The sequence below is a fragment of the Drosophila guanche genome, unplaced genomic scaffold (assembly GCF_900245975.1).
Source record: "Drosophila guanche unplaced genomic scaffold, DGUA_6, whole genome shotgun sequence".
In the NCBI taxonomy this organism is placed as follows: Eukaryota; Metazoa; Arthropoda; class Insecta; order Diptera; family Drosophilidae; genus Drosophila; species Drosophila guanche.
The window spans coordinates 3675079-3700084 of NW_022995755.1; the positions used below are offsets into that span (position 1 = coordinate 3675079).

General features: G+C 45.3%; 7 protein-coding genes across 36 annotated transcripts; 1 reads left to right on the forward strand and 6 right to left on the reverse strand.

The window, feature by feature from the left end:
* Window positions 1-403: 403 nt before the first annotated feature.
* On the forward strand, window positions 404-24297 carry LOC117589637 (modifier of mdg4-like). Of its 27 annotated transcripts, none has more exons than XM_034281758.1 (6): window positions 404-537; window positions 806-1062; window positions 1128-1267; window positions 1622-2465; window positions 23351-23493; window positions 23880-24039. In XM_034281758.1, exons 2-6 carry the CDS (start codon window positions 849-851, stop codon window positions 23904-23906), a joined length of 1368 nt encoding a protein of 455 aa, XP_034137649.1. In that variant the 5' UTR covers window positions 404-537; window positions 806-848; the 3' UTR covers window positions 23907-24039. The 27 variants fall into 27 exon arrangements, with proteins under 27 accessions (XP_034137649.1, XP_034137631.1, XP_034137638.1 ...); XM_034281740.1 differs by lacking the exons at window positions 23351-23493; window positions 23880-24039 and adding exons at window positions 21769-22102; window positions 22292-22411; XM_034281747.1 differs by lacking the exons at window positions 23351-23493; window positions 23880-24039 and adding exons at window positions 20481-20596; window positions 20672-20970.
* Window positions 6623-7894, reverse strand: LOC117589639. Its single transcript, XM_034281763.1, has one exon. It carries the CDS (start codon window positions 7807-7809, stop codon window positions 7324-7326), a length of 486 nt encoding a protein of 161 aa, XP_034137654.1. The 5' UTR covers window positions 7810-7894; the 3' UTR covers window positions 6623-7323.
* LOC117589641 lies at window positions 7944-8332 on the reverse strand. Its single transcript, XM_034281766.1, has one exon. It carries the CDS (start codon window positions 8327-8329, stop codon window positions 7970-7972), a length of 360 nt encoding a protein of 119 aa, XP_034137657.1. The 5' UTR covers window positions 8330-8332; the 3' UTR covers window positions 7944-7969.
* LOC117589640 lies at window positions 8187-10510 on the reverse strand. 4 transcript variants are annotated; one of them, XR_004574224.1, is made up of 4 exons: window positions 10432-10510; window positions 9513-10069; window positions 8425-8782; window positions 8187-8334 (listed from the first exon to the last, which is right to left on the reverse strand). XR_004574224.1 is itself a non-coding variant. In XM_034281764.1 (3 exons), the coding sequence occupies exons 2-3, from the start codon at window positions 9634-9636 to the stop codon at window positions 8490-8492; spliced, it is 420 nt and encodes a 139-aa protein (XP_034137655.1). In that variant the 5' UTR covers window positions 9637-10069; window positions 10432-10510; the 3' UTR covers window positions 8422-8489. The 4 variants fall into 4 exon arrangements, 2 of the variants coding, with proteins under 2 accessions (XP_034137655.1, XP_034137656.1); XR_004574223.1 differs by having other exon boundaries at window positions 8425-8785; XM_034281764.1 differs by lacking the exon at window positions 8187-8334 and having other exon boundaries at window positions 8422-8785.
* Window positions 9208-9602, reverse strand: LOC117589643. The gene has a single exon (XM_034281768.1). It carries the CDS (start codon window positions 9552-9554, stop codon window positions 9333-9335), a length of 222 nt encoding a protein of 73 aa, XP_034137659.1. The 5' UTR covers window positions 9555-9602; the 3' UTR covers window positions 9208-9332.
* Window positions 13510-14450, reverse strand: LOC117589642. Its single transcript, XM_034281767.1, has 3 exons — window positions 14317-14450; window positions 13998-14210; window positions 13510-13940 (listed from the first exon to the last, which is right to left on the reverse strand). The coding sequence occupies exons 2-3, from the start codon at window positions 14176-14178 to the stop codon at window positions 13786-13788; spliced, it is 336 nt and encodes a 111-aa protein (XP_034137658.1). The 5' UTR covers window positions 14179-14210; window positions 14317-14450; the 3' UTR covers window positions 13510-13785.
* On the reverse strand, window positions 14384-15507 carry LOC117589638 (modifier of mdg4). Its single transcript, XM_034281761.1, has 2 exons — window positions 15173-15507; window positions 14384-15072 (listed from the first exon to the last, which is right to left on the reverse strand). Exons 1-2 carry the CDS (start codon window positions 15468-15470, stop codon window positions 14516-14518), a joined length of 855 nt encoding a protein of 284 aa, XP_034137652.1. The 5' UTR covers window positions 15471-15507; the 3' UTR covers window positions 14384-14515.
* Window positions 24298-25006: the final 709 nt, after the last annotated feature.

Genomic DNA, 25006 nt, shown 5'->3' on the forward strand with positions numbered 1-25006 from the left:
TCGGAAATAAATAGCTCCCATAAGGAAAACAGAAACCTTACATATATTTTTAACATCTTTAATCCTTATTCGACTTCTCCGTGTATTTAATTTGACTTATTCAACTATTTTTCGCTTTACGTACTTAATTCTTTTGAGAAAGTATTTATGGTTTTTGGTGCAAGTACTAGCCGACTAACAAGACTGCCAGATGGACAGACAAAAATGGCTTTATTGATGCCGATCAATACCACCAACAACAGATTATACTTATAGTATTTATGGTGTCGGAACACATACAATATACCCTATATAATTATTTAGATCCTGTAGTTATTTACCGAACTTGATATATCGAAAAATATCGCAAAAATATATCGATATATTGATATTTTTCATATATTTGACAACCCTTATTCTTCACAACTCACACACACACACACACGTTCCCGCAAAAAAACTTCAGACGCGTTCTCTTGCAAGCGCAAGAAAAAATTTTTAATTTTAACTGACTAGCTGTATTTAAGTATTTTGTTTGAAAAAATATTGACTCAAGAGGTAAGTGCACTAGTTGGCGTCAAGAAATTGTTAAAATACATTGTTTACTGCATAAAACACACAAAATGCCAGAAGCGATGAAATTTTTTCTGGCGCACACATACAGAGGCACGCTTGAAAATTTCCCTGAATGAGGCATTTTTTCGCTTCTCTTCGTTTTTGGTATTCGGTGGCGGTTGTAAACAAAAATATTAACTGAAATTGAACACAAACCAATCAAAAGAAAAGGTGGAAAAAACATTAAATGCGTTTTTGTTCTCCATTGCAGCCGACGCATATACAGAAAATTATTGATTTTTTCAACGTCCAAGATGGCGGACGACGAGCAATTCAGTTTGTGTTGGAACAACTTCAACACGAATCTGTCGGCCGGGTTCCACGAGTCGCTATGTCGGGGCGATCTGGTGGACGTTTCATTGGTGGCCGAGGGGCAAATTGTTAAGGCCCACCGCCTGGTCCTTTCGGTATGCTCGCCCCTGTTCCGCAAGATGTTCACCAACATGCCGCTCAACACCAATGCCTTCGGTGAGTACCAAACATACGCGCATAAGCCTAAATGAGGCAAATTAATAATTATTATGCATTTTTAGTGTATCTGAACAACGTGAGCCATATGGCTTTGAAGGACCTTATCCAGTTTATGTACTGTGGCGAGGTGAACGTGAAGCAGGATGCCCTGCCTGCGTTCATCAGCACAGCAGAGTCGCTGCAAATCAAGGGGTTGACCGATGTAAGTATACGAAATTGAGTACATGTACCACAAAAAGCAACAACTACCAAGCGCAGCAGCGGCACCGTTCGCGCGCAATACATACACACGGCCGACGCCTGTATAAGAGTTGACTGTACCGAGAAATATCTCGAACGCCGCAGAACAGAATGCAGCAGGCGTGCGCGTGCGAGAGGGATGGCAGCTGTATGACGCTTGGTTGCGTTGCTGTTGTCTCGCTCTGGCGTGCCTGACAACAGCCAAGTGTTCAACGCTAGGTGGTTGTTGTTGTTTTTGTTTGGCCGCGATTCGAAAGATGCAGCACAGAAGCACAATAAATATATGCAAACTAATAATAAAAGCATAAAATTACAGAATGATCCCGCTCCACCACCACCGCAGGAGCCAACCCCCCCACCAGCAGCACCTATTGTACAACAACAACCACCACAACCGGTACCGGCCCAGCGCGTTCAGCGCCAACAGCCGCGTACCTCTGCCCGCTACAAGATCGAGACCGTCGACGACAGCATGGGCGATGACAACAAGGGCACCACCCAAATTGTTATCCAAACATCCGCACCGCAAACTATTGTACAACAGCAGCCACAGCAGCAGCAGCATATTCAGACGCAGCAGATGCAGACAGGAACGACAACGACCGCGACTCTGGTGTCGACAAACAAGCGTACTGCCCAGCGCAGTAGTCTGACTGGGGGCGTAAAGCGCTCCAAGACGACAGCCACCTCCGCCTCTGCCAACGTCATTGATGCCCTGGACTCTGCAAACGAGACTGCCACTACGTCGACAACGCAGCTGGTGCCCCAGCAAATCACCGTGCAGACGGTGTCCGGGGCAGATAGCAAACTCCACCTCCAGCCGCAGCAGCTCCGCCAGCAGCAACAACAGCAAGAAGAAGCCGAATACATTGATCTCCCCATGGAGTTGCCGACAAAGGCAGAACCTGAATACTCTGAGGACCATGGCGATGCTGCAGGGGATGGCGATACCACTTATGTCGAGGACGACACATACGGCGACATGCGCTACGATGACAGCTATTTTACTGAAAATGAAGATGCCGGCCCCCAAGCACCAGCCAATACCAGCGGCAACAGTGCGACAGCGACCACATCAAAGGCCGTGATCAAGACGCAGGCATATAGCGACTCGTCGTTTGTCGACACCAGCGCGGATCAAGGCAACACTGAGGCTCAAGGTTGGTTGAATTTTTACTGTGACAGGCGCAGTGCCACCTAGCTCTAAGTAATATTAGTAAGTAGATGTGACACCTGCCTGCGAGTTGCAACAAAGAGTTATCTGATCAGACATCGACTTCAATAAGCCAATGAGCAGTTTTATAGTTCCCAGACAAACTTGGTTGGCAGCTCGCAAGCGGGACATGTCTTCTTGATGTTTGATAGGCACTCTTAAATCTGGGACAGATTCCTATTTAAGCGTTGCTTAACAAACTAGTATTTAAGCATACAAAAGACTGTGTTCTATTCAACTCCGCAAAAGAACATTGTCCGATCGGCTGTCGCAAATACGCCAGATCTCGCGAATCGTTAAAAAACTTAGTGAATGGGTAAGTAGAGTGTTGTTTTTGAATGCGTCTTCAAGATGATCAACCCCCTGGAATGCTGGACACTAGATTGTGCCTCTGGAGGAGATGGTTCTGCAGTCTGATGGTAATATAACTATTATTGAATATCGTATATTTTATTTACAAATTTCAGAGAATTATTGGGTTGTGTTGGGTTAATGGAACGGGGTGGGCTATCAGGTTATTAGTGAGTTGACGAGCGTTGATCTTGTCTCAATTTAGATTGGAAATATTCAACTCATGTATGGAACAAAAAATCTCAGAAGAACGGATGGAATTTGGTAGTAAATTTCTTGGTACACCATTCGCACCACGAACGCTTATCAAAGGTGTCTCGGGCTGCAGCTCAGTTTTCGGAATATAACTGGATCACTGATGCTCTAGAATTTCTTCCTTTCGAAGCACGCAAAGCTGCGAATCTCTAAGATGGCTGCGTATACTCGTAACCAATCCAACGTTGGCTGCAACAAACTTGGTTGGCTTATTCCTTCCCAGGATTGCTTCATGGGTTGGACAGAGATGCCAGACTATATCCAAAGGTGCTGTTGGTATGCGCTATAATCTTTTAAATCATCAATCGTGATGTGTGCGCTTTACTCGCAGTCGGAGGTGTCTAACAGAACCGCATTAGGTGCCTTTGCATCGGCGAGGGCACTGAATACGACAGCCCATTGAAACGTTCTTGTGCATAATACGGTCCAGCCATGGGCGCACATTCTGCTCCAATTAAGTTTGGTTGGTGTAGGTGTGTGTGAGCTGACCAGGGCTGCCACCTTGTTTAGTATCACGGCGCTACCATAGTGCAGTTTCAGTGTGCTGCCATATCAAAGAAGTCCTGTTCGTATATATTTCGATACAAATTGTCCTGTACATTGGTATTTTTCAATTTCGCAACTAAATCGTGTTGGGTTCATGGGAACTTCTCGATACTAGTCGGTTTCCATTAACCTATTGTCCACCAGATAATAGAAACTGTACCACAAAAGTGTTGCCTGTGTTTCAGAAAAGATGCTTTTCTTATTTTATGGAAATAAAGAAGTGATCTACAAAAAGAATTGGAAAACACTCCATGATTTGCGGTATATCGATATAATATACTATTTTCGGTATATTTTATCGATACGTCAATGTAAAAAAAAAAAGTGGAAGGAGACCAAAATAACAACGCTGAAAATATTATAAAACGGTGTAAAATAAATATTAAAAGTGATACCCATAACAATGGCGGCATGCGTAACCATGCGTAGCTCCGTGAACTGAAGAAAATGCTACGTTTCGGATATTTCTCCTTGGTGAACTTGTGCTGTGTGTTCCGGTGTAATTTTAATTGTGATTATACTTAAATGTGAACAAATGTGGATGGGAATGCCATCGTCCGTAAGTTCTCGAGGTTCTTCGTGGGTAATAATGGGTTCTATAAGTGCAAATAAAATGCTTTCAGCCAAATTGTAAACAATAGTTGTTTTATTTCGCCGAGCCTAACGTAGCGCCTAAGCCGCGTCTCTTTATTCTTAATCCTAGTTATGTTTAGCTTACTCTGCTCTCTGTGTGCGTCTACTTACTCTTTTTCTCTAACTTTTTGTTATCTTCTTGTCACACATACACACAAATCGCAGACGGAATAATCAAGTTTATACGCAGCCAGAAGAAGAACGCCCAGCTGGTGTACAGTAATTACATCTATAACAAGAAACTAACCCAGGCCAATGGACAGACCACCTGGCGGTGTGCAGATGTACTTAAGCTCCGCTGCAAGGCGGTGGTCATCACGAAGAATGGGCGCTTTGTGGATGCACGACGCCAGCACAACCACGAATCGCATGCGGTACGCATTGGGCATCGGCAACTGTACAAGGTGGAGGAGGAGCTGGAGGAGTACATTGAGATATGTACGTCGAACCCAAAGTTATCACAATACCTGAACAGCAGCAACATCAGCATCATGACAGCCAAAGATGGCAAGGAGTGCAAGCTGTATCTGCCAGCCTCCGAGGCAACGCAAATCGAGCTGCAGACATTGACCAATGTCGATATTGTGGGAGATGATGAAGAGGAGGAGCAGGAGGAGGAAGAAGAAGGGGAGGAGCATGAGCCGCAAAACACTTCTGAGGAATTAGTGGAGTTCATCAAGCCACTGCATCATCGTCACCTGCTCAAGACAGGCGCTCTAGAAGCCAACGTCTCGCACCTTAGCTCATAGTATTCTCGATATAGCTTAAGCCTCACTTAAGATTCATTTTATTAGTGTTCGTATCTAACCATTTAATAAATTAAATCCTCTACATTGGGTCCAGTTCAGTCACTTAAGCTACCAACTTTACTAGTTAATCCTTATCGCCCATTGCCATCCTCCGACACTAACTGCAATCCCCTTCCCTTATTTATCCGCAGAACTGGTCTTCATCGAGAGCCCCTGGTCGACGCCGTGCCTGGTGCTGAACGGATTCATGTACAACTGCCACAGCCGCAAGAGCAACAAGGAGTACTGGCGCTGTCACAACTACTCAAAGAAGAAACATGAACAGCGCTGCCGCTCGCGCTGTGTCCTGGAAAATGGCAAGCTGAAGTGCATTACCGGCGGCCCGCACAACCACGTGCCGCACACGGAGAAGATCGACAAGATTGTGCAACGGAATCGTCTGGCGATAGCCAGCTCCGAACGGAAGCTAGCACGTGCGCAGATCATTACGCAGCTGCCGCTACACCAGCAGCAGCAACAGGCGCTTATGGTCAGCGATGCGGGTACATTGGAGCTGATGGAGCAGGACCTGATGCACGCCCCCCTAATGCTCATTCACGATTAACTCGGGCAGTCTAGCAGTCAGTCCACCTGGTCTCAGCAGTGCAATATAGTTACTAAGTAATTAAGTAGAATAAAGATACAAATACAATGTGAATCTGATGCCCGACCACCAACAATATTTTGTCCAATACGTATGTAAGTGTGATCAGTTCTATAACTCACTAATGTTAATTGTTTCTCCTCTCTGTTTTTGCAGTGCTCACCTACACCTCTCGCGGGCAGCTGGTTCACGAGGGGTACACCTACAGCTGCCACTCCAAGAATTCGGCCTTCTGGCGCTGTGCCATGTATAGGAAGCTGCAGTGCCCCTCGCGATTGACCACCAAACAAAAGTCTATAGTGGCACAGCATGGTGCACATAATCATGAGCCGCCCAGCCATGTTAAGGCGTTCGTGCCTAGGGTATTCGATTCTAGTCTGATTCCGTAAACAGCAAAGATCTCTAGAGGCCTTAGAATAATTGAATTAAATAAACTTTTAAATGAAAAACAAGCTTCGTTTAGGCCTTTTTTATCTTCCTGTACCTAAATGTGTTTATATTTTATGCAATCTTTTGTTAACTCGCATCTTTCCCATTGCAGCAACTAAGAAGACGCCACGCCCCATGCTTGCAGTAGCCATGAAACGCGAAGTGGCTCCAGCTGTGGTACGTAGATGGACACCAAACGAGAACCCCAAGCCACAGCAGCCACAGCTAAAGATGATTGATCTGCGGAATAAGGCCAATATCTTGAGCACATCGGCGAACAATCATAACTTTGTGCTGGTGCAAGTGCCACGAAAGCAGGGCAAGTGCGTCAATTGCCTGAAGAAGGGTAAAGAGGGTCTCGTCAGGATAAACACCTGGTGCGACACATGCCCGGGAACCAATTGGATGTGTGACAAATGCTTTGAAGAATTACATGCAGAAATGGCATAAATGGTAGCTTACATTTTAACTCTTGACAAGTAAAAATACGCTTCAATCTTAAGCCATTTTCTCAGGATTTGTAGCATTTTAAATTATTTTAAATATGGCAATAAAGCAATACAACTTTTAGACTTGCTTAAAATGACGATAACCATTATTACTTTTGCACTTAAACTAGCGTCTTTCGGGCTCATTTCTATTCAACTTTGCTATGATCTTCTGACGGTGGCGCCTTTTCTCCATTTGTGGCGACATTTCGTGATTGTGTGGCGCGTGGAGAATCTCCAGGGAATTATTTACATTGGTGCGAACGCGTGCCCGACACTTGGTCGTGGAGCGTGTGGCGCATATCCACTTGGTGCCGCGACTGTTCTGCATGAACTTCACATAGCTATGGCCGGCGTAGTTCAGCTTAACCGATTCCCGCTGTCCCTTGGTGAAGTAGAACTTGTGTGTGGCTACTGCGTCTTCTGCAACAAAAAAAACGAGAACATGTGTGCCGTTGGGTTAGTAAAGTTTAGTTTGGTATTGGAATACTCTTAGCTGGGGGGGGGGGATATCCACTCTATACTGTCAAAGGCTTTTAAATGTTTATTAGAAGAGAGTTTAATCATAAGTGTATGTACTGTGTGTATGCTAGAAGCTGAAATGTTTGCCATATATTGAATGTGGTGTAGGTTCTAGGTCCTAGCGTGTCGCCTTAGGGTCCCCTAAAATCAAATTAAATCTACGAGTACGAGTTGGTGCAGATTTGCATCTCACTTCCGGCGCGTGGCCACGCGATTGGAGCCCTCAATGCGTGTAACATCGGCCACTATTTCCTCGTACTTCAGGTGCATGCCCAGCTCGTTCACATCAATCGTGGCCGGCGATTCATCCTCCAATGTGGTTGTCAGCATTGCATCACTCGCCAGCTGCTCTTGCATATCTTGATGTTGCTGTTGCTGCTGCTGCTGCTGCTGTTGTGTCGCCTGCTGTTGCTGCCTACTGATGCTAGACACAACCTTGGAGGCAACACCCTCAGACTCGGGCAGCACGCGACGAACTCTTTTCTTGCGTCGCACAATCTCCTCGTGCGTGTGGAAACGATTCAGCGGAAAGACAATGTCATTGACTGTGAACACACGTGAGCGGCACTTCTGGTTCCACCATTGGTTGCAGCGCCAGAATCGCTTTTCCTCGCCCGATGACAGCTTCAGCGTTTTCTCAAAGATGAACGGCTGCCCGCCATAAATGAGCTGCATGCGTCCTCGCGATGTGGCCGAGTAGATAGCGATGATGTTTTCTGTGGAGAAGAATAATGAATTTAGTTGGTTTTCATTTCATTTAAAGCCTTCAATTAATCTACAATTATGCACAGATACAAGAGACAGTTGAATGCTGTTTGCCGTTTATATTTTCTGCTTATGATCTAGGCTTAGTGTCTGCGATTTGAGATTCTTTCTGGTTGAGTAAACGCTTGATGCGCTTGCTGGGCGGATGATTGTGTTTGGGTCGCGTGAGATGCACTGTGTACTGGCCATTGGGGTGCTCTGTGGTGGAGAGGCGAGCCTTGCACGGCTCCTGCCCGTGGCGTCGTATGCGACAGTTCCAGTAGATGGTGGCGCCATGCTTGTTGTTCTTGGCATAGGCATAGCTGCCACACACCAGCTGCACCGACTTGCGTTGTCCCTCGATGAATCTAATGGACACTGGACTCCTTTTCATTGTCCTGCCATTGTCGTCTAAAATACACCGCACAGGCAAATGTTTGCCAATTGCCATACAGTCTGCAAAGAGTCATTCAATATATTAATATAATTTATAAATAAATAATCCATGGCATTGCATGCAAAATAAAAGGCCAAGACTGTGCATACAATTATAGGGATTTATTTTGTGTCTCTTGTTGCTCCATCTACACTAGAACGAGACATTTAGGTGGCTACTTCTTTAGCTTGCGGGCGTCCCTGTCTCTGGCTTCTGACTTTTGCTGTTGATCGTACATCGAGGGATGTGTGTGAAATCTGCTGGTCACATGTATGACTTCTCCACTGCGTGTGTTACGCGTGACGAGACGTGCCCGACACTTGGCCTTGTGGTACATTGAGCACTTCCAGTCGCGGCTCAACTGGCCCTCGCGCAGCTTCTCATTGGGCGTGTAGGTGTTGCCCTCATAGTAGACCAGGCCAGTGCCGCGCTTCGAGCGCACATACTCAACGAACTCCTTGGCCTGTTCTGCTGCAAAACAAGAAAATTCTCGAGTTAGTACAAATCCTTTTAGAAAATTAAATCAAGTGTTTTGTGTGATGATCTTCGAGTTAGATATGAGTGAAAAGCGGTAAAGTATTTTGTATTGGAACAATTGCCTTGTTTATTCGATAAGAGTGAGTTTTGTTTGGGTACTTGCTCAATCCTTTGAGTTACGCCGCGCCATGGCCCGCTGCTGCTGGCCCCGTGTGTGATTGTGTGCCCAGTGGCGTAGCTGAATCTTCCCATTCGCCTTGTTCAGTATGGCTCGGGCGCGACACTTGCTGCGAAAGCTTGAGCACTTAAGATAGCAACGTTGCTGGACCTGGGAGCCAATCACAAACCGGTACCCATCGATGAGCGTAAAGCCACCATCAGCCCAGAGATTGCAGTACTGCGGCAGGCGACGGCGCGGAACGGCTGCATGCAAGTAGAGTTAAGAGACGGGGCTGTGGTTAGTGAGATGAGTGCAGCAAATGGTTACGGTTATTCGTAGATTGCAGGCTTAAAAATCTAAGACTTAGTTTAAGAATTAAGACTAGGGAACACTCTGCCTGTGCCGGCGGCGCTCGCGTGTAAACTGCCTGGGCTTGTGCACCTTGAACAGATTGGCGGCATGGTTGTGGGATCTGTGACTGAGCCTGATGCTACTGTCATTCGTGTTGGTCACACAGCGCGCGGGGCAACGGATCATGAGATTGCTGTTCTTGGTACACACCCAATTGATGCTGGCATGGTACTTTCGCTCCACCGAGTACATGTGACCCTTGTAGATCAGGTTCTGGCCACCGCGCCGATTGGCCACCAGCTGGTAGACGCCATCTGCAAGGAGTTCGAGGCATTATTACGAGACTAAACAGACTATACGCTGCTCGAGACTCTACAGAAGCTACAATGACGGATTTTGGTTCAACAGAAAAACGTTTTATTTCACTAAAATGAGAAATGGCACAGGAGTGACTCGTGACACTTATTGATGATTGTGATGGCCGCGCAGTGCCGAGATCTGATTCGATTTGGTTACCACACGCGCTGTACACTTGATGTATTTGCAGCGCAACTTGACGCACTCCCAGTAGCAGGCATCCTTGATGCGACGATTAAGCGTAAAGGGTTTGCCGTCAATGGTGAGCAGGTTGTTGCCACGATTACTGCGCGTGAAGCACACGTCCAGGTGGTCGAAGTTTTGCTTCCTCACGGAGCCAGACACTGACTTTCGCTTGAGCAGGTGCAGCTGGGGATGCACCAACTGCACTTTGTAGTCATCTTCAATCCCTGCAAGACAAAATGATGTGGTAGAGGGATTTTGATTAGACATAGTCCGCAGAGAGTCGAGCCCAATGCAGATCCGCCAAATAATATTCTAGATCGATTTATTTTTTATTTGTTGCATTAACACTTTATTGACATCGTGTTACATGGCTTCTGTTGTGATCATTTCATTTATTTATGTGCACATTTGTTGCAATTGCGAAAGCGTCGCTTCGTTTCGTTTTGCAAATTTCAAAGAGACAAATCACTTTGGACACCCGCCTTTTCAGCCAAGATGCAGTTGCAGGCTGAGTCAGGTCCTATCACACAATGGGGCAGTACACTAAGGTCATTCACTTTCGTATTCATATTTCCACTATAATTACGTTGATTGCATTAAAAATTAATAACAATTTTCAGCGTATTGTTACAGTTTTTTTTTCATGGCGACTAGGGCTGGGAAACAATTCGATGGCTAATAATGTTATCGATGGTTGTGAATTTTGCAAACATCGCGCACCATAAACATTCTGATTTTTAGCCTAAATTTATTAAAAATAAGTTATTTTGATTTTATTTTTCTATTTAAACATTTTATGAATGAAATATTTGCTAAATTCTTTTTTCCTCGCTGTTTGCAATTATCCGATAGTATCAATACAGTCGATTGCATTCATTTCTTCGATGCAGCCCTGCAGAAGTCCATTTAATTTTTGTGTCTCGTGCGTTCATATATTTCTTTTATGGAGTCTTTGCATAAATTCAGTGTTTAACTTAATAAATAATAGATAATACGTGTCCTGGTAAAGACCAGACACATATACGCTGCACATGTACGCTTTCACATACGAATATTTGACCCAATAAAGCCTACAACCTCTTGAAATGTGTTTTATTTTGTTTACGTTTATTGTTGATACAAACATACAGTACATAAAAAACACAGTGCTGTGCTGAAATAATGCTTTTACTTTTTATTTGCACTTGCAGACGTTGTGGTGTCGGTGCCAAAAACTGTGCCCGAAAAGGTGACAAAGGATGCACAGCAGCCGCTGCCGCAAGCCGTGAAACCAGACTTGGTCGAGAAACCAGTGACCAGTGACGACTCAATTCCCCTGTTCAATGGCAGTCCTGTATTCGTGTCGAAATCGGCTCTGGCCAAGGCGTACATACCCATGCCAGCGATTTATACCTCACGTGTCGCGGACTTGGTGTTTGGTAAAGAGACGTTGATGAGGATTGCGCAGGGCAAGGAGTCGTCAGATCGGGACATGCTGCATGGCATCATAAGTACATAGCAGCCGATGCACTAAACAAATTCTGCAGAATAAAATTACTTTTCCCATCTCTTGTTGCAGCCCATGTGCGGCAGGTGTTTGCCATACGCGGCGACAAGCTGACGCCATCCGACATCCTGGATTTCATGGATCACAAGCTGGCGACCCTAAAAGCGCTCGCAGGCAGTGCCAAGGATTAGTATAGACAGCACACATTTGCCAAATTGTTTTGTTGCGTTTGTAAACTGACCAATAAATATCAGTAACCGAATTGCTCGATCCCTCTTGTCACGTAGCCCTTAACTTCTGCTCCCTCAGGTTGTGTTGCTCCCACTGGCAGGCAATCCAAAACTAACAAAATCCAAACTCTGTTGCTTCTTCCAGGTGTGCTGCAGTCCCTGAAGGCTCTGTTCGAGGACAAGAGCTCCAGCACAAGCATCCAATATACAACCACGCAGCGCGGCCGCGTCATGCTGGTATACGAGGGCTACAGATATGTTGTGAATCGCCAGAGCTTGAAGAATGTCTTCTGGCGCTGTTCGCGGTATGTGAAGCACAGCTGTCGCGCCACCCTGGTCACGTCCAAGGTGCAGGATGTTACGCTCCGCATAGCTGGATCGCCGCACACCCATGGCCCGGAAGTGAATTCGATGGACCTTTCGGCCGACTTGCTGGATGATTTCCCCGAATTGCAGTAGTTGTTCCTGTCCAGTGCCATCCCAACCCATCTATCCTCCTCCGTCGTAGTTATATTTTACGTCCTAGTTCTACTTAAATAAATTAAAACCTATTTAAATGTGTATCCCTATTGCGTGCGTGTTCGTTTTGTACGTAGTTTAGTGCCTGCCGCGTGTCTCTCTGTCTCTTTACTAACTTTATCTTCTTGTGATTTTGCTTTCAGATGTTCAGATTAAGCTGGAGTCGCCAACGAGAACAACTCCGACACCCACAACGCTGCCTGCTGTGGCTTCTGTTGCCTCCTTGGCCGTCACCTGTCTGGGCGACGACGAGTCCTTCCGCAAGCCATTCACCCTGCCCAAGATCCTGGACGGTAAGTTCTATAGGAACATACAGCCGAGCCAGAAAACGGCTGGCGCCATCCAGGCCACCTGCACCGCCTGCTGCGGCCTCATATCGGGCACCACCAAGTCTACGGGCAACTTCCTCAGCCACATCAAGCGGCGGCACAAGGATCTCCTGTCACTCTGCCAGCAATATTGCCAGGCCAAAGTCAATAATGTAGTTTGTGGCAGCCAATGTACGCAATTGAACTTAGCCACACCACCGCTGGAGCTGGAGCAGCAGCAGTCGCAGCAGCAGCCGCCTTTGGCGCAGATGCCCACAAATTTCTCCACCGCAGCAACAGCACATCTGGGCATGTCTCTGCCTATACCAACGCTGCCCATGCCCATGTCGCTAGCCATGACAAATGTGCAGCCGTCGCAAATGATGGCTCTGATGCAGCAGCACCACCAAAACCAAGGCGCTTTTTATATCAACAAGGAGTACTAGCCCCCAGTGGGGCACCTCTGCCTGTTGTTACCGAACTGAGATGTCGTTGTAGAGTACCTTACGATAAGTGCAAATAATTGTCTATAAGTCATGATAGCTCTAAGAACTTTTAATATACAACATAAATATGCATAGAATGATCTTTTATTATCTGACACTGACTAAACTTGAACCATCAAAACTATATACAAATCCTCGCTCACATTTGAAACTCTTTCTGTTTCTTGCAGTTACGGCACCGCGGCGGCAGTTCAAAAAACCCAAGGACTTTGATGGCTCTGCTGAGTTCAAATTATCAACCCGCAAGCGCCCAAAGTTGATTATTGACAACGAAAAGTACATTATACACCGCATACGCGATGGAAACAATATGATGGGCTCATGGCGCTGCCGCTTCCACCACAAGGGCTGCCGGGCTCGTGCCTCCACCTTTATGGTGGGTAGCGACATCAAATATCGCAGCAGCTGCTCCTCACACAACCACAAGAATGTGAAAACCAAAAGCTTAAAATTACTTTAAATAGTTTAGCAACTTAACACTTACGCGAGTGATGGCCAAAGTGATTCGATGATTAATTAAAATGTATTTTAAAGGATTTACTTTGGTTACAAAAAAGTAAACTCAAATCCTGTTCTGTTTGCACAAAATTTGGCATTTTGTTAGCTACAATTGGCTTCCATATTGCTAGCCCCACTCTCGTTTGAAACCGGGGGGGTTTCTTTATTTTCCAGAGATCATATTTTAGACTGGAATTAATATGCACACATCGCCCGTGACTGTATGGATAGGGGAGGGACTGTGAAACTCATCACAAAACGCTGACAGTTCGATCCCAGATACATAAAGGTACTTACTTATCGATCCTAAATAGGCTCGGCTTTTGCGGAAACATTAACTTAAATTCTAGTTTGACAATCAGGGAATGTGTCTAAAAACGGACATGGACATGGTTACTGGTCGGGTGTGGCGGTAGGATCGTCTTCAAGCTTCCACGAGCCCTGTATGCGGTCAGCAGATGTGAGGGAACTCAGTTTTCTGTGTATCAGCATGCCAGACACCTTGGCCGCCTCGATGCGCACATTGTCCCCCATGTGATTGTGCACATCTGTGAAAGCAGATAGCAATAAGTTGGAGTTGAAGTCTTTAAGTTGTAACTACAAACCGTTTGTTACATAGAGATCATCGCCGACGGTCTTCAAGCGGCTGCGGCATTTCACTGAACGATTTTGGACGCATTCCCAGTACAGAATGTTATTGCTCTTGCCAAAGAACTTGAGATTGGAGCGATAGAGGAAGTTATTGATGGCCAACAGAGTGCCGCCCTTGCGACTAATCAGAAACATCTGCGGCCCACAGTTCCGGACATGTTGTGTAACTGAAAAATAGAGAATCAAAATTAGACTGTTGCCTGCATTAATCAATGTGGAATCGAATAGAAAGATGAGTGGTAGTTACAAAGTATCGTTGACAGGCTTACGTACTAAGTTATTTGCTTGGATGGGCACGCGAGGCCAGTCTATTGACATCAAAAATTTATTACGCAAAATCTAAATTAGAGTAAGTTGCATTATATATTTGTTTATGGGTGCAAAACCTAGTAATTGTAGCAAAGTGAATAGTTAAGAAATGTATTTAAAAATTGGTCAGATTGGAGGCACTGCGGCATCATCCTTCATCCAGTTACTTCTTCTTGTTCTGCAGCGCACGTTGCAGACGACGCTTGATCTTCTCGCGAAAGTCATTGGGATCAACGTCCTCAGCGGGCGGCACCAATGTCACGATCAGGCTGGAATTTGTGTCGTCTGCAGTGTCCGTAGAAGCAGCGTTGACCGTTTCCTGTTCGCTTGCTTCCATAGGGATCGATTTTTCTACCAGTGGCGTCTCATCAATTTCAATGTCATCGATTTCATGGATCTCAAATTCTTCCTGTTCGTCCTCTTCCTCCTTCAGCTTGTTTTTCTTCATCAGGAGCTCCACTTTGCCTCCCATGTCCTTGTTCGATGATGCAATGGCACCGCCTTCGCCCGGCATGAACTGCGAGGGCAGGCAGCTCTTGTCGCTGGCCTGCATGAAGTGGGCGTGCTCTCCATCGTACGGATAGACGCGCTTCTGGTCGCACACAACACGCACTTTGCACTCCTCGCCATGCTCCCGGTACACGCATTGGAAAACCGAATAGTCCGCCTTGCGAAAGGAGAACTTGAAAAGGTGCCCATCAAAAATAAGTTTCACGCCACCTGTTCGGAAAGTTGGGGGAAGTTGATTTTGCCATTAGTAACGCAACAGGTGCAATTCAGCTGAAGCTAAGGCTTGCGTTGAGCGCTCCTTGCCACTTACCCTTGGTGGTGGATGCGTATACGGCTTGCTCACTGGCGGCCTCGTTCAATGTTGCAGCTTTTAGCTTGTCGAGCAGCTTCAACTTGGGCGTTGCATCTTCGGCGACTTTCGTCCTTGGTCGTCCGCGTTTGCGTGGAGGTATTACTGCCAAAATAGATGCGGATGTGGATGTTGATGTGGCTGCTACTGTGGAAAGAAAATGAAGAAGCAACAGGTTAGAAAAGCTGTTCACGCCGGTGCGACTTAACGAAAAACAAAATAAAACAAATATGATCAAGTTTCTGCTGCGCCGGTTCATTTATTCAATTGGAAAATAAAAATAAATTAAAATTAATATAAAATTTCTGCCTCTTGAAAGTTGGAAGTAGATTTTAGTGCTGGATACGGTCGAAAACAGAACGATGTTTAACCAACACAAGAAGAGTTGCAAAATCATCGATACGCGCTCAACAAAATAAATGTAAATGTACACACTATCCGCAATTAATTAAAATGCTCTTATAAATGGTCCACAATGGTTATTGTCTACTTAGAATCACCCAATTTTAACAAACACCAATGAAATCAAGACCACAAAACTATTGATAGTATCGACATTACATGTTATGAACAGTGTTCTGTTACGAGCATATATTTCCGTATCCAGATGGTATGTTTTGTCGATAAATCCGCGGTCACACTGACGCCATCTTTTTGTAGTTGTTTTTAAAATTTTTTCGCCGTGGTTTTTCGCTTGTGTTTGGGTCTTGTTTGTGTTAAAAAGCAGTTAGTTAAAGTCATGACAATTACCTCCAAAATGTGTAACAGTGTTTTCGTAAATGTTTGCAAGTGCAACGGAGGTGAAGAGAGTGAAAAATATGTGCTAAAGTGTCCTGTGGAAACGACGGCGTGAGTATGTGCCTGGTTGGGTGCTGGCGTGTGTGTGTATGTGCGAGCGAATGCTTGCACCAACAAGCACGAAGTGTCAGATTCTTCGTTGTTGCTTTTTGTGGCAGCAAGTTACAACAGAAAGTGACAGATACGAGCTGAAAATGAAAGTTAAAGATGCAATGTCCTGAATCACAAGTGCTACAGCGTGGACCGCATACTTGGGCGATGCCTAAAATATGGCGGGACACCAGATGTTCAGGTGAGTCTCCTTTTTGCCATTCGTGCGATGCATACATGCATACATACACATGTATGTGTATTTAGTGTTTAATTTATAATAAGCAATGTTAGTAGTTTAATCCACAATAAACCATTTGATCCCCCCCAATCTGTGCGTGTGTGTTTTTCTCTTGGTTAATATTAAATTCCGGTGATTGACTATCTGTAGCAATACTCTATGTACACCCACTCTATGTATGTTGTCCATCGTTCGCTTATTTCCATTGCAGCCACGATGGGCCAGTATGTGGGGGAGCTGCAGAAGGGCACCTGGATTGAGAAGATCCCATACTTCTTCATGCGCAACCAGAAGCAGGGCTACAATCTCGTGTTCAACGGGTACATGTACAAGAAGGAGGCTAGCTTCAAGTACAGCGTCAATTGGATATGCTCCGATGGCAATGGCAAGCGGCTGAACGAGAATAAGTGCGCCGCCAGGGCCATAACCAAGACGGATGGTGGCATCAAGCTGGGCAGGAATGATCATAACCATCCGCCCCGCTTTACGGGCAACAATGTGCCCGCCAAGCTTATTTTCCAGGGCAACCTTGCAACGTAATATTAAAGAGATTCCACAAAAAAACAGAACCCATACTTGTAGATTTTTAGCTGTGTTGTAGTTGTCCTAGCCTAAGCTCCCATCTCATTATCCCAACTCATCCTTCACCATCTGCATTTGAAATTCCCCAATATCCAACAGCAGCTGGAGCGGTACCTGCATTGCCCACTCAGCACGAGGTCAGGTTCAAGCGAACGACCTCGGGAGAGTTTCTGACAATAAACGGACGATCGTACAAGAAAACTCGAGCCACGCAGTACCGCAGCTACTACCATTGCCTGACACCCAACTGCAAGGCTCACTATATTCTGGTGGAGCTCAGCCGCAAGCCGCGCCTCACCAAGCACAACGGACATGCCGCGCACTGCTGTGTCTAGTGCTAGAAGGATTTGTATGTATAATATAGCCCTAGACCAAGTTCCATCATAAACCATAGCCCTAGCCCTAGACTTAACTGAATCCAACCCAATGTTAGAAAGTAATTTTATTGCCTAAATGTAAACCAAACAATTGACAAATCAAGCCCACGCGTGTTTTATTTCCCATTGGAGTGGAGCGGAGAGGGCCGTCGGCTGTGATACGACACCGACCCCACAAAAGCCAGCAGCCAGACAACTAACTCGCGCTCCTCAAACCGTCTTACCATTCCAGCTAAGTTCGACTATCACATCAGCGTGGATGTCGGCGAGACGACCATGGAGCTGGGCAATGGCACGGCGGAAGCCAATGCTGGTGTCAGCACCAATACGCCCTTCTTCATTGTCAGCAAGTACGGCACCAGGCAGATAATGCTCAAACAGCACACCTTCAATCGCCACATTTGCCGCGACGATGTCACCTATTGGCGCTGCTCTCAGGTGAGTGTATTCGCCACCCGCCACCCTTCAAGCTAGAAGTATTTTTGAAGGTTTTCATTTCCCTGCACTTTCAGTTTGCTGTGCTAAGATGTCGAGCGAGGCTCAAAACCAAATCGGACACCCTCACGATCCTGAACAGCGAGCACAACCACGAGGTCATCTCCAAGGCACGCAAATATGGCTCTCTGAAGCGACAGCGAGCCGAGGCGGCTGCACGCGCAGATCGGAACAAGGATCACTCGGATCCGAAGACAGATCCGCTTGCCACACCAACGGCCGACTAGTCTTAAGCCTAATGTAAACTACAGCCTTAATAAAACTCAAGTTAGCCAATTTGTCAATAGTTTCAGTCGCACACTAGGCATAAGATCTTTGCTATCTCCAAGGTTCATTGTTTCTAACCATTTTTTATTTCCTTACCATTCGCAGATGCCGTCTCCTACTATTCGTACATCACGGGCTTTCGCGGCAGTCGAAAGCTAAAGATTGGCGATTTTACCTTCACGAGGAACAAGTCGACGGGCTCGAAGACTTACTGGTCGTGTGCCCGGGCCGGCGCACACAAGTGCAAGGCGCGCGTGGTGACCGTGCAGGATCACGATGTGACCATCAAGTGCGATGAGCACAACCATCCGCCCTACTAGTCGTACCCCCTAGCTCTAGTTCAGCATTCAACCTCTACCCTTCCCAAAATGCGCGAAGCACTCCCGCACTTGTATAGAGAAAATAAATATATATATTTAATAGAGATAATACAAAGAGTTGCCCCAAGAAAACCAAATTGTATTTTATGCTTACGCGTGTATAACCCTCTGCTAACTCTGCTAACCCTCCCAGCTAAACACTAATATAATTGCTACTTACAGACTTATCCGATTTGGACGACATGAAGGGCATCATCAAGCACAGTCTGCTCACATTTATTCGCGGACAGCGCGGCTGCAAGTTGCTGGCATTCAACGGCCACAACTATGTGCGCAATCGTCGCAGCAATCTGAAAACTTATTGGATCTGCTCCAAGAAGGTGAGTCTACCTCGATAATTAACTATTTTATTTACATAGTGCATTATAAACCTTTACTAAAACAGGTATCAATGTTTCTCCCTCTCTGTTTTCATTGCAGGGCAGCACAAAGTGCAATGCGCGCGTTGTGACCAACGTGGTCGATGGCGTTCACAAGATTGTGCTGGAGTCGTGCCATCACACCTGCCAGAATATGGAGCGCAAGAAGCGTATGTCCCTAATCAGTCCGCTGGCTAAGGTGCGCTGCAGGCCGAGCAAACCGCTGCCCAGTTTCATCAAAACGGAAAATCACAACGAGGATCTCACGTTGGAGCTGCGTTCACTCAATCTCAGCATCGAGGATTTGCAAGAGCTGCAATGAATCGAAACAAAGCTCAGCATTTAGCCATAACCTTACATTAGGGATTAATTTATAATGTTTAAAATAAAATTAATGCTCGTCTAGTTAAGCTGTTAAATCAATTCAGAAGCGGATGTACAGAAGTTTAAGCAGTCATTCACCAACGATTTAACACTAATTACTGCCATTTTGCTCTGCTTTTTCAGTGCCCTTTGGGGTTATTAATGTGTCGAGGCGATCCGTCATGCCGCATCTTGTGAAGCGCGTGCGACTCGCGAAGAGCGATGTGCAGTACATCAGGACAGCTAGTGGCAACTGTGTTCTACATTGCGGCGATCATCGCTATCTGCGCAATGCCTCCTACAAGGACAAGGTCTACTGGAAGTGCAGCAAGTGGCGCAAGCAATGCCGCTCACGTATCATAACGCATGTTCTGCCCAGCGGACAGTCACGCTACGACATCAGTGGCGTGCACAATCATCAGTAATGGAGATGCTCTCGTAGTTTTTAGACAGCTGCGGCAGCTGTGTGACTGTTTAACTTAATCACAGCATAAGCCTAAAAACTAGACTTTAAATTAGCTTAATTTTCAATAAATATTTAAATGTGGTTCTAGTTGAAACAAACCTGTAGACTGGAGTTGTACGTTGGCAGACAGGTAAGTGCTCGGCATAATAATTACATTTTCATTTATATATTTTTATTTCTATTCAGCTGAATTTGATCATTTCTGGTTGCTGTTTTAACTATAAATAAATTAATGCTGCTTTTTTGTATCCATTGTTGTTTTATTTATAAAAAATACTAATTTATATTTTAATATTAATTGTACCTTTTCTTTCGTTTTATTTATTTATGTTTTTGTTTTTATTCTTTCTTGCAGCATTGACAGAACTCGATCCGAACGTGCTGGGCAGCTATGGCAATGAGAGTTTCTTGCCCAAAAGTTCGGGCTCGGGCCCGCAGGCTGTGCGCTGTGGTCTGGCAACCAAGCAGAAATGTGTACGCACGCTGGACGACTGGGACCGTGTGCGTTACGAGCGCACCAAGGGCGGTGTGACTCTCATCTATGACGGACAGCGTTACACTAGAAGGGCCATCTATGCCGAAAATATTTACTGGTCCTGTTCCAAGAAGCAGTGCCGCGCCCTCATGATAACAAGCAAGAAGAAAGCCACCTACGTGGGCATTTCGGGCGTACATAATCATCTGTAGAGCTCACACCTTAATAAAATGAACAAATAAACTTATTGAACGCTCGCTCCACGATTCGATTGCTAGTCCCACTCCTCTCCTCATATTTGATAGATAGAAATCCTACGCTGAATTGTGAAACCATTCCTTATCGTTTACTAATTTAATTTTTGAACATATTGCAGAGTTGGCTGTGTTTGGAAAAGGACAAAGAGGCAGAACTGTGCTGCTGCATCACGATGAGAAGTTTGTTAAAAATCGCAGCTCGGCCAAGCGCACCTACTGGATTTGCTCGAAAAAGGTGCGTATTGCCACATACAAAATAACGACAGTGATACGGTAAACATGATAATATAATTGCCTGTCTAACCCACAGGATGTGACTGTGTGTCGAGCTAGAGTTGTGACCGAACTGGACAAGGATGGCCAATCGCGCGTCATCAAGTGCAGCTTTGAACACGATCACAGTCGCAAGTTTCCACAAAAGAGCCTCACGGAGCAGCTGTCGCTACTGGAGGAGTGCTCGCGAATGTCACCCAAGCTGATTAAGAGGGAAAAGCGACCGAACTAAGCCAACTCTAGCTTTAAGTCATTGATTGTCCGAAGCACAAATGTTGTCTGGCGGATGGACTAGGTCCATTATTATTAAATAAATCAATTTACTTTGAATCCAAACTTGATATGGAATTAGTCTAAGTTAAGGCTAAGTCTTCATGTTGCTGTTTATAGCTTGATCTTCTACTAATTCGCGCTCTCGTCTCTCTTCCACAGCTTTTCACATTGATTTTGCGGAATCGAAGAAGAACGGCGGCAAGCTGCTGGTCATCAATGGCTTTCGGTTCTTCCGCAACAAGAAGCGAGGCAATTTGCAGTATTGGAAGTGCCGCAACTACTACAAAGAACGCTGCCCCGCCATAGCCATACACGATGAGTCCACGCTGATACTGCGACTGTGTCACCAGCACCAGCACATGGAGAGCAACGATATTGAGATTAAGCCGCTGCCCGGTGCAGTGGCAGGGCGGGAGCCAGATGGGCAGGACCTTGATGACAGGCCTGAACCGGAGCTTGATCCGGAGACCGACAGGGAACTGGATGCGGAGACCACCGATAGGCTGCCCGTTCCAGACCCCGTTCGGCAGCCTGATTCAAAACCCAATGAAAAGTCCGAATCGGTGACCGAAACCGAAACCAATTTGTCCGCGCCACAGGCGACAACTACTCGGCCAACGCCGCCGCTTCGCAACTTAAAATCAAAGCCCTGTTTTGACTTCTAAATGGGATGTAGATACTTAACTCCTTAGTTGATAAGAGTGTGCAATTCTGTGTATTAAAGGAAACCTATGTCAAGTCGTCTTTTAATAATTGTATAGAGAAATGTCAACTTAATCTCTTGTCTCCCACAGAAGACGCCGCTGAAACCCTCACAGATTCTGTACTAACATGTAAAACTGCTCTTTCGTTTGCTTCCAGTTTGGATCCATGGCCGAGGTGAATACAGGGGCAGCCATCCCAACATACAGTTCACCGTCTCGAAGCGCGGCGGGCAGCTGCTCTGGCTGGATGGCATGAAGTTCTTTCGCAACAACACGAATCGGACTAATCTGTACTGGCGCTGTCACTGGTATTACCGCCCCACACGCTGTCCCGTGCTTATTTGCATGAGCAAGACCAACACCAGGGACTTTCGCCAGATACACGAGCACCGTCACATCAGGCCGAAGCGCAAGTCGAAGCAGGATACGACGACGCCCGTGGTGGCCAGCGTGAGGAGTCTGCCCGAGAGCATGGCGGATATGTTCACTATGTAATTTAAGTGCTATCAGCCATATCAGAATGGCCTTCTTGGAGCTGTAAATAAAAACTTGAGAAACTTTAACCGAGTGCAAATGAGGAGCGTCCGACTTGTCAAATTACTTTTTGTGTTTTTGCTACCAAATGGCACGTTCCACCGACACTAATCACAGTTTTTGCATTTCCATTTTCCTCTTTTCAGTTGTGCTGGCCAACGATGAGGTGCCCAATCCGGAGGATGTTCTTGTCTTCTTCACAAAATCACTGCGCGGGCGACCCGCCATCATGGCCAACGGCATACGCTTCCTGATTATGAGTGAGAACAAGAAGAAAATATTGTGGCGCTGCAGCTCGATGGCCACGAAGAAGCTCAAGTGTCCCGCCCGCATTACAATGCTGAAGGAGTCGCCTCCAAAGTTCATCATTGCCAAGGCGGAGCACATGCACGCCGAGCTGAAGCGCAACAAGTACAGCTCCAGCAAGGTGCACACGTTGCGGGAGCCTCGCCAGATGATGGCCAAAATCGATTGTGACATTGAGAATGCGGTCGGCTTCGATCTCCATGAGGAGGAGGTCCAGCAGCTCCACGAACTAACCCATGACTCTATCTAAAGACAGCGAGAGGGAAGAGAGAAAACGTAGAATTATGTGTAAATTTGAGAAAAGCGGGAAAGCCATCAATTATTAAGAATAAATCGAAACTAAATTTTGTGTTAAGGCCAAACTAAAAAGAAAAACTCATTTAAAACCTATTTTTTCCACCCCACCGCATCCCCATTTCATATATTTACCAATTTATACTTACGATTCTTTTTTACTTGTATTCATTTCAGAGTTTAGCTACAGCGTGAGCCAGAAGGGACGCATTCTGCTGCAGCACGAAGACTACTCGTACGTCCGAGAGAAGACAGTCAATGCCAAGATCTACTGGCGATGCACACAGTACACCACCCATATCAAGTGCCATGGTCGAGTACACACGCTCCAGGAACAAATTATCCATACGAGCAAGCATAACCACGCGCCCACTGTCAACGGCCGCAGGCAACCGGTCAAGCTCTTGCCTGTCGGCTAAAGTAGATTTACGTTGTACACTTAAACTTATTCTGTATTCTTTGATCTCAGTTTGATTTCATACTTAATAAACCCCAAATGTAAGCACTAATGTTCCCCTTAATGTAGGTCCTCATTTGAACACATACCAAAACACTGTCCACCGACTCCAGACACTCCCACTAATCAAATGAATTCTTTCTTACAGACATTTCACAAGTGGCTACCTTTACCAGAACTCGTAAAAAGAAGCTTAAATTGCTAATCGAAAATCACGAGTTCGTAATGGATCGCAAGTTGAAGAACAGCGTCAACTGGCGCTGCGCCCGCTATCGGAGTGCCAAATGCAAGGTGCGGGCCACAACACACGTTCTAAAGAACGGCCAGGAGGTGTACCGTATCAAATATGCGAAGCATTCGCATCTGTGACACACAAACCATAACAGTTTCTTTCCACTTTCGATAAATATGACATAAAGTGGAACATTTTGCATGGAATTTTGTCTGGCTTTGCCAGATAAACTTTTTATTATGTGTTTTAGCTAGAATTTTAAAAATTATTGACATATGTTAACGAAAAAAGGCATTATAAATCTTAAAAATAAAATTGAATAACTAGACATATAAGAAGTTTGCGATAAAAACAGGTAATAAATGTATTACCATAGTCTAGTAGCTCTCTCTTGTTAAAATTCTCACTGATAAGTCGTTCATTTTTTTACTGTTTCCTTTTGCAGAGATTATACGTAAGCGTGGAATCATGATTGTTAAGGGCACCAAAGGCAAGCCAAAACTGCTGATGGGTGGATACGAGTACTACCGGAACAACTCACGTGGATCCAAAACATATTGGCTCTGTGCCCGAAATCGTTATCTGCGCTGCGCTGCTCGCATCATCACCTGCTCGTCGACTGGCGAATTGGTCATCAAGAACCAGCAGCACAATCACGATGCTACTCATCAAGAAAAAATAGATAAGAAAAAGCCAGAGGAAGGGCCAGAGCAGGAGTCCTCCAGCTCCAAGTAATTTATTAATTAATTATATTATCTGCCATTAGAGATTTCATTCCATTATCTGATTTTATAACAAGCTTCATTTCTGAATTCAATGTACCTATATGTATGTATATTTATGTCTTCTTTCGACATATCTAAGAAAAGAAGAATCAAACCGGATTTTGTAATAAGAATCCTTTTCAATGTATAATGAACAGTGCATAAAAAGTCTCTATGGGAGGTATTTTAATTTAAATGGATGCATCTACACATTAAAATGTATTAGGTTAGTATTTAAATAATTATAGTTCATTAAGCTTTCCTTCTAAAAGCAATCTGCAGATATTGAGAACTCATCGAGCGCATTGCGGTTAAGACATGCTTATGACTGAAGTTCTTTGTACAAAGAATTCTGTCGAATTCCCATGTTGGGGGCATATTATCAGTAAGTCAGCCAACGAACGTTTGCATCAACAAGCCTTTGTTATTTTTCTGTGGCAGTCCGTAAATTGATACTGCACACAGCATCTCAACCATACCAGTCCCTGCTAATTCCTTGTGTAAACTTTGTGCGGTCTGAGTGCTACATACAAATCGGTTTTTGACTGTCGAACAAGCCGAAGTGTGGAGTGGACAAGAAAGCTGATTCAGCATTCAAAAGCATCTTGAAGAGTCTGTCTCATAAATTCCTGAAAAGCGGCATATTAATCTGCCATTGCACGCATTTGTATACCAACCACTCGTCCACTCCGACAGTGGGCTTAAAAGGTTATCGTACATGCAAATGTGCAATATTTAAAGGAAAAATTAAAATTGAATCAATGCTTTTATGGATGCGTTAATTTAAGGACTTTATTTGGATTTCAGG